Source organism: Rutilus rutilus, assembly GCF_951802725.1.
Source record: "Rutilus rutilus genome assembly, chromosome: 14".
NCBI classification, from domain to species: domain Eukaryota; kingdom Metazoa; phylum Chordata; class Actinopteri; order Cypriniformes; family Leuciscidae; genus Rutilus; species Rutilus rutilus.
The window spans coordinates 30,147,395-30,160,877 of record NC_140219.1 but is presented as its reverse complement, the minus strand read 5'-3'; the positions used below and the strand labels follow the sequence as shown (position 1 = coordinate 30,160,877).

Genomic DNA, 13,483 nt, shown 5'->3' with positions numbered 1-13,483 from the left:
GAGGAGAATGGGTTTTGAATGCCATTTTATGTTGACGTAAGTCTGGCTGATGCTTAGGACTTACCTTTTTGTTTGTCAAGTGGAACATATTATTGGAGTAACGTGTTATTGTGTCTGTGTAGAAATTGTACAGAAGAGAACTTCAGCCTCCATTCAAACCTGCTGCAGGGAAAGCAGATGACACTTTCTGCTTCGACCCAGAATTCACAGCCAAAACTCCCAAAGGTACGACGGAGAATGTGCTCATGAGAGATTAGATGGCAGCTAGTGCTGACACATGTATCTGCTAGCGGTTCTAAGATGACTTGAGTTGTATTTTGCGTGTGTTTCCTGTGAGCAGATTCCCCAGGCATTCCCCCCAGTGCAAACGCTCACCAGCTCTTTAAAGGCTTCAGTTTTGTGGCTCCAGCCTCGATGGAGGAAAGCAGCAAAAGTTCCACACTAGTCAACATACTCCCCATAGTGCAGGTAAATCACAATATCTCTTTTATTATGTTAGTTCTATATGTATTGTTTATATCTTTTTGTGTGCTTTCAAAGGTTTAAGATTGTTAATATTGTTTTTTTTTTTTTTTTTTTTTTCTGCCCACCAAGGCTGCATTTATTTGATCCAAAATATAACAAAACCAGTAATTTTGTAAATATTTTTACAATTTAAAATAACCGTTTTCTATTTGAATGTTTTAAAATACAATTTGTTCCTGTGATCAAAGCTGAATTTTCAGCATCATTACTCCAGTCTTCAGTGTCACATGATTCATTCTAATTTGCTGCTCAAGAAACATTTATTATTATTATTATCGATGTTGAAAACAGTTATTATTTTTATTTATTTTTAGGTCTTAACTGTCACTTTTGATCAATTTTATGCTGTCACACTTCAGGTCCACGAAAAAGATGAGGAAGAGTAAAGGAAGTAGTAGAGTAGCTAGGTAACTTTATTACGATCCAAAAATCGTAGACAACGTTACAGTGTGTTTAACACACAAACAACACCAGACAAATAACCGAGGAGACTGTATAAACGCAAGATAACAAACTCAAATACAACCAGGTGTGCTCTAATTAAAGGAGTCATAACCTAGTATTACATTGGATACCTACTGCTGTATTATAGTCTTTCAGGCCCTTCTAAAAAAGAAAAGTGGAAAAAAAATAAACACAGACCTACTTTTACCCTTATTTCTGAAGGCATTATTGTCTCGCGAGATCAATGCGATGTTTTGGCTGTCGTGGACGCTCTATATGGCTCTGCACGCCAGCTGAAAGGGTTGTTGGGACAGCATCATTAAAAATGAATTTCATCCACTGGTCCCTGATAGTTTCGTCCGATTTTGGGAGATAAAACACATTTACATGTTTTTTATGGCAATCAACCACAGAGCAAGTCCGGTGTGCACTCGGTTTCTCCATCTTTCTCGACGGAACTGAATATGAGGGGGAGAGGGGAAGGGGGCTTCCTGCTGCGGTGTCCATATATGGTATATCCTACTACCTCATGACGTCAAGAGGGAGCTGAAATCAAAATCTCGTATTTGAGTGCGCCTGCACGCGCGCTGGTGTATTTACCCTGAGGTAAACAAACGCTTCACTTTTAAATATCGGCTTCCCGGCCAGTGTATAATCGTTAGTCGATCATAACATACATTGATTCTCGTGGAAAAGTGAAAATTGCAGGTTATGACTCCTTTAATGAAACAATGAATCACCATAGCAACACATGATGAGCGGGAACACAGGACAAAGGGGACCAGGAAAACAAAGCGAATCAAACTGAGGGTACGATTACACGACAAAGATGTGCTAAAAATGGGAACGTTTTTTTCTTTGTACAGATGACAACGTTATAAAAACGATCCCCGTTCACACAGATCCATGGCCAAAACGCATAAAAAGTCTTCGGTTTTTAATTGAAAACTGAGCTGTGTAAACAGTGCCTATGAAAACGAAACCAAAACACAATAAAAACGTGACAAATACATGCTTGATGAATATTTTTTTTGATTTCCCAAATAAAATTCTCAATTACCCCAAACTTTTGAATGGTAGTATATTTCAGATAAATGCTGTTTCTATTCAAAGAACCCTGAAAAAAAATGTTTCATACAAAATTGTTATATAGTGATGCATACATGCTTCAGGGATGTGGTGATATACCTGTATTGACGATAATTATGATATTTTATGAAATATTGGAGGGTATCGCAATAGACCATATTGGCGATAACCGTAATATTTAAAGTGAATAGTACATAAATGATAATATGACACGTACATAATGCAGCGCCAGTCTCTGGTTGACATCCCAACATACAGTAGGTGGCGCTATTGCACCTTAACTGGTTTGCCACCTGTCATAAAACGCTCCCTCCCAACCGTTCTTTCACAATTTGAGTTAAGAAATGAAAAGCTACACACCGTCAAATAAGGCCAAACATTTAAAATGCTAGAAACATTATAGTCACTCTATAATCAATTTCAAGTAAATGCTGTTCTTCAAGGAATATTGAAAAAAGACACGGTTTCCACGCTACAATAAGCAGCACAACCATTTTCAGCTGTAATAATAAAAATAAGCTTCTTGAGTGTATTAAAACAATTAACAGAAGACAGAGAAAATGGAACTTTGCACATCACATGAAACAAATAAATGCAGCCTTGGTGAACATAATCTGCTTTCACAAACAAAAAAAATCATACAGATGCCAAACGTTTGATTGGTAGTGTATGTATGTACATAGATTTTTAAGGCAGTTGTGTTCTGTGTCAGATGCATGGTGGCTCAGCTCAGTTTTCTGACATGTACGAGCTGAAGGAGGACATCGGCGTGGGCTCATACTCCATATGCAAACGCTGCATACACAGGGTCACCGCCATGGAGTTCGCTGTGAAGGTGAGATGACATGACCTCAAAATCATTGATTTCTGATGCCTCACTAGCCCCTTTCACACAGCAATCCCGGTAAATTACCGTAAAATTGCCAGAGCGACTTTACCGGTAAATTCAAAAATGTGCTGTTCACACAAGCAACCGCGTTCTGGCTTTTTACCGGTAATAAACCATTCACACATCAGCTCCAAAATACCGGAAAACTCTGTGATGATGTCATTAACCGGAAGTGTATGCCTTGTTCCTGAAGAAGGCTTAGTTATTTTATCATGCGTGACAGTATCGCTAACTGTTGTTGACACATCTCTTTATCCGCCCGCATGAGGAGAAGCGCTTTAGTTTCGGTATCACTCCAATGCTGAGTAAACGCCTCATAATTTTATGAATGGCCCAGAGCTGTTGCTCTTTCAACAGCTTCTGATTGGCCCAAATCACTTCTTACGTCAGCGCGTTCTGACCTCGTACGTGCAAAATACCTTGAATATAATCTTCATTCCGTGTTCACACAGTGCATATACCGGTAATTTAGTGGTAATGTTACAACTTTCCTTATTGCCGGAACCAATTTACTGGTATATTTGAAAAGGCCCTGTTTACACATGATCTGTTACCGGACATTTACCAGTAAAGACTGTATGTGTGAAAGGGGCTAATGCAGGGTTCCTGCAGAGTTTAGCTCCAACACTGATCAAACACACCTGAGCAAGCTAATCAATGTCTTCAGGATCACTAGAAACTCACAGCTAGGTGTGTTTGATCAGGGTTGGAGCTAAACTGTGCAGGACAGTGGCCCTCCAGGGCCGAGTTTGAGGAACCCTGGGCTAATGAGTCAACTTTCACATGAGCGTGTATGTCAGTGCTGTGTTCTGGTGTGATGCTTTCACTGTGATTGTGTCAAATAGATCATTGACAAAAGTAAGCGAGACCCATCGGAGGAGATTGAGATCCTGATGCGGTATGGCCAGCATCCCAACATCATCACACTGAAGGATGTGAGTGGCATGACTCAGTTACTCTATTACTCTGAGACGTTTGAGATCAAAGGCGTCATTGTGTGTATGTGTGTGTGTGTCACTCAGGTGTATGACGAGGGTCGTTTCGTGTATCTAGTGACGGAGCTCATGAAGGGCGGTGAGCTGCTGGATAAGATCCTGAGGCAGAAGTTCTTCTCTGAGCGAGAGGCCAGCGCTGTGCTGTACACTATCACCAAAACTGTGGACTACCTGCACTGCCAGGGGGTGAGACACACACACACACACACACACACACACACACACACACACACACACACACACACACACACACATTCTGCACACTACCCACCGTATGTTCAACCTGAGAGTGGACACAGACATTTTTACCTTGATTCTGGTTTCAGCTGCTCTCGGTTATTCTAGCTGTGCAAAAAAAGTCTGGTATTACAAACTGGTATTAGTTCATGTAGTATTTTAATTTATTATTGCAATCACAAACACTGGTTGTAGTGCAAATTGTTTTACCGTTTACTACACTGTTATCTTCTAGTTATTTCCGTATTGCGGCTAGTGAATCGAATGGACAAGTAACCTGATTAAAACGTCAATAACAGAAAGTTATTGTAAGTGGCGATTGATAGTGAAAAATAATATAATATATAATGTAATGTACTAACGGTAACAAGGTTGTGCTGTTGAGGCTTGAAAATCATGAGGAGAAATGGAAACAAATGCGCGCAGCACACACAAAAAAATTCTAAATGTGGAATTTTTATGTTTATAACCAGTGTTGGGTAAGTTACTTGTAACTAGTAACTATAACTAATTACTTTTTTTTTCTCACAAAAAGTAACTGCGTTAGTAACTGAATTACATCATTACAAAAGTAACTAATTACTAGGGAAAGTAACTATTGCGTTACTTAAAAAAAAAACAAAAAAAAATTTATATAAGAAATTTCTTGGATACCCCCAATATGAAATGTTAAATTAATGAAATGGACACTAAATAGAACATCTTATTATTATTAAACATTGTACACTAATCTACACTATTTTAATGTTGCTGTGAGACACCGATTAACTTAAATATTAAAATATTATCATTACTATAGTGGAACAACAAAATAATAGATGGTTTAGAACTTTTAATATTTATTGCACAGACCACAACTGGCCAACAAATAAGTCTAAAAATAAATCATGCTTCTTAAGAAATGTACCAAAAATAAATAAATAGTAGCCTTATAAAAATATTCATACACATACACTAGTGCATATAATTAAAATGATAAAACTCACACACCTTTACAACTGGTAGACATTCATAGCCTACTTGAAGTATTTTCTTCCTCACAATAGTAAGTTTAACAAAAAGTGCTCTCAATATAATACTGAACAATGTATCAACATAAATAATAATAATACAATATAATCTTTTGTGGGTTTATTTTTATAACCTACAGAGAACGTCATCATCAGAGGTTATTTATTTTAGCCAAATTCTAGTCATGTTTGCCGCACGTGTTCACAACCGTCAAACAAATATGTTTGAACGTTCCCTGCAGGTTATTTTGGAGTTTATGTTATATAAACTAATTAAAACATTGCATATGATACCAATATACTACATATATTATTCTAATGCTGAAATGTGTAATTTATTTATAAATAAAGTATTTATGCTGGGACACATTCGGTCTCTCTCGCGCACTGTCGAGCGCGTTCTCAGACACATTCGGTCTCTGCCGCGCACTGTCAAATGCGTTCTCGGACACACTCGGTCTCTCTCGCGCACTGTCGAGCGCGCTCGCGGCATTCGCCTCGCTTTTGTCCAGTCCGGCGCCTCATAAACACTCACACACCAGAGAAAAAACTTTGCAGCTCCTATGGCTGAGAGTCGGAGAGAGCCTACTCGGATGAAAACCGCTTCAGTGAGCTCAACTATAGTAACGCCGCATTTTTATTGACAGTAACGGTAACGGCGTTGTAATAGAGGAAGCAGTAATTAGTTTGATTACTCGTTACTGAAAAAAATAACGCCGTTAGTAACGCCGTTTATTTATAACGCCGTTATTCCCATCACTGTTTATAACAAATGATATATAGTTAAGCAACATCACATGACCAAGAGTGAATCCCATCACGATTGAAAATGTGACGCTGATTTCATATGAGAGTTCAATAAACAAGTAATTAATATTAAGTTACTTACATTTTAGATGCAATATTGACTGTTTTTGTTCTATTTCAGCAGCGAAAATAGTTCAAAATAGATTAAAGCAGAACTATAACGCGTCTCACAGGAACACTTAACCGTGTTTTAACGTTTTTTTGTTTACGAACGAACGTTTTTTTTGAACGAACCGTTTGAGTCAAAGTTTCAGTGACCCATTCATAAACCACTGGCTCATTCCTGAACGAATCAGCCGTTTGAATGAATCATTGAGTCATTTGGATAAATGACTCAATGACTGATTCATTAAGACGGTCACCTGCCGCCACCAACTGGTGGTTTAGTTTTGGGTTTAAAAGTATCATTCTTTCCAACATTTCTCATTTGTATATTCAAAAAGTATTAAAAACAATATTTATTGCAGTTGTAATTTTTCAGTGTAAATTATTTAACTTGACTGGTAACAGTCCTATTGTGTCTTATTATTCTAAATTAATTTATTGATCAAATTTAAGAATTTAAAATAAAAGGTGAAGCATATATTTAAAACGAGTAGGAAAAAAATGCCCTTTATAAAGGTTAAAGTATCATAAATATGCAGATTTAAATGTCAAAGCTGACTGAACACTAATGAGAATATTGCTTCAGAATAATTTATATTTTTTTACTAGGACAAGTGAATGACTAATTTACATGAAAAGGCTTAATGTGATGCCCTATAGTGTACATGGTGCAGTATGTATATCGTAATGGCTTGCGACATCTGAATGATTTTAATAGGCCACTGTAAAAAAGTCAAAGTTTTAGGTTGACGCATATAACAGAGAATAGACTGGAACGACGGTTGACTTGCTTGATGTTAAAACGAGTTAAGCACAATAAGCTGTGGAAAACAACCCACCTGACACACACCTGAAACCGCCTCAGAAAGCCTCCTCTCAGTGTGTGATCCCGAATTCATCTCTCTTTCACAGCTTATTGCACTAAAATATTGACAATTTGAAGACTTAAGACTTTTAAGGCCTTTAAGACTTATCTAAGGCCCCCTAGTGGTCACTGGCCTCCTGGTTGAGAACCATTGTTTTAGACCTCTGTTGATTTTTAATGAACTGGAATGAACTGGTGTTGTGACAGGCTGTGTTCCTGACGCAGGTGGTGCATAGGGACCTGAAGCCCAGCAACATCCTCTACATGGACGATTCAGGAAACCCTGACTCCATACGCATCTGTGACTTTGGCTTTGCCAAGCAACTGAGAGGAGACAACGGACTGCTGCTCACACCCTGTTACACCGCCAACTTCGTGGCTCCTGAAGTGAGGAATCAGCTGCTCTGCATGGTCTTCATGTCCAGAGCGTGTCCTGAATTGAAGTGACAGGCTTTGTCTGTTGTGTTGCAGGTCCTGATGCGTCAGGGTTACGACGCTGCCTGTGATATCTGGAGTCTGGGAGTCCTGCTCTACACCATGTTGGCGGGGTCAGTGGGACAGTCAAGTTTTTGTACACTTTTGCTCTGTTATCGATAAAGTGAAAATTCATAGAAGAGGATTGCGTAGTTTGCCGTCTTCCATCCAATTGGCCTTTTACAGATAAAATGGTTTGCATTAGGGCTGTGTGATTTATTTATTTTACTTTTTGTACAGTCTGTGTTTTGATCATCGTTCTGAATCCAGTCTGGATGTAATCTTTGTTTGTAATGTTTTTGCACTGATCTTTTGTTAATCTGTGTAGGTACACGCCCTTTGCCAATGGACCCAATGACACACCTGAGGAGATCCTGTTACGTATCGGCAGTGGGAAATTCTCCCTGAGTGGAGGAAACTGGGATTCTGTGTCGGACTCCTCAAAGGTAGCGGAGGAATCCTTTAAAGGGACAGTTAGCCCCACTTCCTTAGTTATGATGCATTCATGTCAGAATTAAGAAGATTCGTAATTTTTCCCGGTCTAAAATGCATATTATAGATATAATATTTGAACTAGAACTTTGAGTGCAGTCTCTATAATGTTTGTTGTTGTTGTTTAAGTCCTTAAGTATGAGCGGTTGGAAAAGCTTTGGGAAAATCATGGAAATTCGTTGGGTAAAGTTGTGGGAACCCTATACATGGCTTATCGAGCAGAAATGTGGCACTGCTAAAGCTGCAGCCATTTTGGTTGTTTTCATATGACATCGCTTTGGTCAAGTAAGAAAAGTTTCATAAGCGTATAGAATATATAAAAAATATCAAATAAAACAACATAAAATATATGTAATAAAATACAGTAGCCCAATATCATATTATGCTATACATGTTATATGATTTATCCATTATAAAATGGAAATGCAGCGTGCCTTAATTGAGAGCCATTGGGGCTAAACTCATTCAGTTAAAGGGTTAGTTCACCCAAAAATGAAAAGTCTATCATTACTCTCCCTCACGTCGTTCCAAAGCCGTGAGACTTTCGTTCATCTCCAAAACACAAATTAAGATATTTTTTGAAGAAATACGAAAGCTTTCTGAGTCGGGGCTGCACGATATTGAAGAAAAGTGCGATATGCGCTAACTCATTTAATAATGCGATATTTGATATACGATACGATAATGCTTAAAGTGTGTAAAATAAACTTAAATGATCTTTTAAAATATATTTAAAATGATATAACCTACATGCATGTTTCACATTCTTTTTGTGACAAGAAAACATCCCTACAACTTCTGAAAGTGAACCGCAGTGTTTTACTGTAGCAGAAGAAGTTTTAACATCAGTGTAAACCACGGGGTTTAGGTTATCCTACATTAGGGTTATTTAACAACAGAAACTGAATAATCAAATGTAAAAAAAAAAAACACTGCTTAGTCTTCACTGTATGGATTAAATATATACTGATTCTTATTAAAGTTACAAAAGTTATTTAGCCCAGAGCAGCGAGTGATTTTCTCTTTCTTTTGTTCATGACCCCAGTTATTGCAAGCTGTTGCGATATGCATATCGCAATATATACATTTCGATAATTTCGATATATTGTGCAGCCCCACATAGACTGCAACGTAATTACCACTTTCAAGGCCCAGAAAGGAAGTGAAGACATCGTTAAAATAGTCCATGTGACTCCAGTGGTTCATCCTTAATGTTATTAAGTGACGAAAATACTTATTGGGTCTCATTCATGAAACATTCGTAAATATACGAGTAAATATGTGAGTGATTTGCGCGTAAAGAGACATTCCCGAAAATTCTTCTCCTGATTCACAAATACTTCGTAAACGTCAGATTTGATAGTGAAATGTGTGTGTTAATGAATTCCAATCAGTCGTAAATGGGACGTGCCTGCACGCTCATTCTCTCAATTACTATAAATCCCGACTGACAACTATATATGGGCATCATATTATGACACCAAACGAAGGATTTCAACATGTCTTCTCAAAAGCGAATGAAGAAGAGACATTTCTCAGATGCAGAAATTGAAGTTTTATTATCAGAAGTTCATTCAAAACGCCACATTTTGTTTTCAAGCGTACATAGTGGCGTATCAGGTCCTAAAAAAAAGGATTTTTTAGGTAATAATGCTTTAGGTAAAAATGCTTGGCAGCATATTACAGATGCAGTTAATGGAGTTTCATCTGTTAATCGAACAGTCCCAGAAGTGAAAAGAAAATGGTTCGACATGAAGCTTGACTGCAACACTTTTGACTTGCAATTCAAAAATTGAATAAACAGCTTGAATATAAAAAATCAATAAAAATATAATCAATAAAAAAGACTTGCGGACTTGTGTTCTGTTTGCAGATGCTATTACTGGCTCTCGTAATAAAAGTAAAAAGAAAAACTGTATGTAATTACTACATATAATATTTTTTCAAAATGCTGTGTTAATATGTACCCGATTAAGGTGAATTAAAATGCAGCCTTATTAATGAGCAAACCGTTCGGATGTTAAACGCACTATTTACGCGTGGCTGGGAGCAGGTGTAGATTTCTTTCGTACCAACTAACATTTGGAAAATACGAACATTTTAATGAATCCGAAAATTTACGCCAGAACCACTTTACACACGATTTACACTAATTTCGTTCTGCTCGTGTTTCATGAATGAGACCCACTGTGTGCAAAAACAAACAAAAAATGACTTTATTCAACAATTTCTTTTCTTCCGTGTCAGTCTCATTCGCGGTTCACGTTTTAAAAACAGCGCAGCGCTGCCGGGTTCGACCTAGCGGACCGCTGTCCGGGTCCGGACCCTGGCTTGGTTCCAACCGGACCGAGAAACATAATGACAACTGTAGCATCATTTTACCGTAACAACGGAGCGGTTCACACCACAAGCGCTCAGGTTCGTTTATGATAATGATCTTTCGGCGCTACATCCTCTAATATTTGTATCTAGAGGCAAAAGCGCTTCATTCAAGCTCTTTCCGTTCAGTGCGCGTTGTTTCTCTCCTGCTGAAGACTCACATAAAGCTGCAGATGACGCAGTTATTTTAACAACAGTAGCAGAAACATGGCGAGTAGTGAAATAGATGCTAAAACACTGCAAAAAAACAACAATTCTGCAAGTAGTTATTTTTATCTGTCATATGACTCTGACCGTTCCAACCAGGTTTGTCACTAGACATTTTTTTCATCTAGATTTAGCATTATTAATCAGTTAGGAGCATTTCAAAATAAACATAATTGCTATAATTGGAAAAAATTGTTTGTAGATTGCAAGGAAAAACAGCATAAACTTTGAAATTACTAGTTCACTTTGTTTTCTGCTCTTGATGAGGGCGTTCTGATTATAATGTACATTGTGTGTTGTTTTAGGTTGATACTTATTTAAATATACTTCATATAAAATGGTCCAGATTTCAAGATGAACAACACTAAAACCCCCATACAATATATTTTCCGTCACATGGCCTTCTGTCTTATGTAGCTAAATATAAAATAATAATAGCTTGATAAAACATCTGATCTAACCTTTTAATACTTTTTATAGAAAATGTTCAGACAGGCCCAATATCCTCATCTTTAATGACTATCTTCACAGCTTAGGATTTTTTTTCTTTTACAAAGCACAACTAGTGTATATATCCAGAACTCCGGACACACACACACACACACACACACACACACACACACATTGAAATATAGAGAGCGGACCTCTTGGATCTTTAATTGAATACCCCTGCTTTAGATTAAACATACTTGTGTGAATATAGCCTCAGTTGTGTTTGTGTTATGTTTGTTCTGAGTATTGGCATGTATTCATTGGCACCCTATTATGCGTCGAAAGTACATCTGCGTGTTTTCTTTCTCTACTGTGACCTGAATCAACACACACATGCATAATGTATACAAACTAGGGGTGTAACAATATATCGTGTCGCAATACTAAAATGCATCAATATTTATATTGATAGTGACAATATTGTGTAAAGGTCACCCAAAATGAAAATCACTGTGCGTGAAAAAAATCTGAGTTTTAGTGTCAGTTCTACATTAAACTACCATATATAATGTTGAATATGTATAATAATGCAATGGGGGAATATTTGTGGGTCGTGATAATGCCAAATGTCTGATGTTACCAGTAAAAGTGGCCTACATTATTTTAAAGGGATAGTTCACCCAAAAATGAAAATTCTGTCATCATTTACTCACCCTCAAGTTGTTCCAAACCTGTATGAGTTTCTTTGTTCTGCTGAACACAAAGGAAGATATTTGGAAGAATGTTTTAATCAAACAGATCTCGGTCCCCATTGACTTCCATAGTAGGAAAAAATATATACTATGGTAGTCAATGGGGACCGAGATCTGTTTGGTTACAAACATTCTTCCAAATATCTTCCTTTGTGTTCAGCAGAACAAAGAAACTCATACAGGTTTGGAACAACTTGAGGGTGAGTAAATGATGACAGAATTTTCATTTTTGGGTGAACTATCCCTTTAAATAAATCGAGTCATTGAAAGAGTGTAAGCATATTCGTCTAAAATAAGCCTGAATTTTCATCTTCAGAATCATGAATATTGTTATTCTGGTTGTCTCTATTGTCCTGTGCTTTGGGTTTCCAGCACCAAGTCCAAGACTATTCATTTACACACACAATGTAATAGATTACATGGTGCATTGTCCAAATTTAGCATTTTAATCAACTGTACATTTTTGTTAACCTTTTACCAAATATCTTGGAGTATCGCAATAATAGTTCAGTATCGTGATATGTATCGAATCGTGACATGAGGGTATCGTTACACCCAGTGGTTAAAGTGGGATTTGGCAGGTGGGGGAACCCTCAAATTTTGTGAAGGTGCAACAGGGAAAAATGACTCACCGTGGGACAATATATTGAGTATCGTGGTAGCAATACTTTTTGGGACAAGATTGTCACTGTGGCACCAAGTATCGCAATACTTATTTAATACTTACTTTAATGTTTTTATTTTGGTCCATCTACATATACACTGATATGATGATGATACTATGTTAAAATTGCTGAACACCACGATATGGAACACAACCTTGTTTTTCACAATGTAAATTCCAACATAAAAATGGGAAGTCCAAAACTAACTGAAATGTGAGGTAGTTAGGGGGGTTTGGGGGCTAAAAAAATTAGATTTTTCTGACCAACATATGTGCAATTTAGGGCTTTTGAAGGCCAAAAAATAAATAAAAATAAAATAGCTTTAAAACTTTGTCATAGATTATTTATCAATACCTGCTCTCTCCTCATCTTCATCTTTCTTTTTCTCTCAGTCTCCTTCTGCCCTATTTCTTCCCCTCCTAAAGCTGAACTTTGACACTGATAGTCTTTTCATTTTCGTCTGTGTCAGTGAAGAAAGTAAACATAGGCTCAACTGATATTTATACGTTTTATGAATCATTTTCTGAGACAAGTTAATTTACTCAAGGCTACCAGGAAAGCTGTAGCATAAGTCAGTATTGACAATAGGAACCTTCTACAAGCTTTGGAATTTAAAAAACGTCTGTTTTTAAATGTTAAAGGTAATTTTAAATAATACTAATTATAGTCTACGTTTAACGCAGTTGGTGGAATTGGCAGACGTTCCCTTAGGCATCATGCGCTGTGGAAACACGTCAGGGCATTCTCAGGTATAAATATATCATATAATAATAAATAATAAAATATATTACAACAAGGGACAACAAATGTCCAGCTAATATCGAACCTAAAACTAACTTTACCGCGCTCAACCACCGTGAGTGCATTTCACGCATTATAACCGCTGACGGGGAAGGGAGACGTGATGCACTCAAATCAGACAGGAGAACCGTGAGAACATAACGTCGGGAAGCGTGTTTGTGAAGGCGGGGTCAGGCGGTGATATTCAGTTTTAATTTGATGAATGATGAGAATCATTGAATTTGATGAGAATGATTTGATTTGATTTGAATCAATTTATTTATTTATTTATCTGAGGTGCCGGAACGCAGTTCCGGACCGTTCCGGCCCACTTTA

At 37.4% G+C, this 13,483-nt stretch overlaps 1 protein-coding gene across 2 annotated transcripts in view; it reads left to right on the top strand.

The window, feature by feature from the left end:
* Positions 1-13,483, top strand: part of rps6kal (ribosomal protein S6 kinase a, like) — a 35,582-nt gene that overhangs the window by 19,984 nt on the left and 2,115 nt on the right. The window contains exons 13-20 of one of the 2 annotated variants that reach the window (XM_084431185.1): positions 123-225; positions 341-468; positions 2,771-2,893; positions 3,793-3,882; positions 3,970-4,128; positions 7,192-7,353; positions 7,438-7,514; positions 7,769-7,886. In XM_084431185.1, coding sequence (XP_084287311.1) covers positions 123-225; positions 341-468; positions 2,771-2,893; positions 3,793-3,882; positions 3,970-4,128; positions 7,192-7,353; positions 7,438-7,514; positions 7,769-7,886 — 960 coding nt within the window. Of the gene's footprint in view, positions 1-122; positions 226-340; positions 469-2,770; positions 2,894-3,792; positions 3,883-3,969; positions 4,129-7,173; positions 7,354-7,437; positions 7,515-7,768; positions 7,887-13,483 lie in introns of both variants that reach the window. The other variant, XM_084431184.1, reaches the window with a different exon arrangement.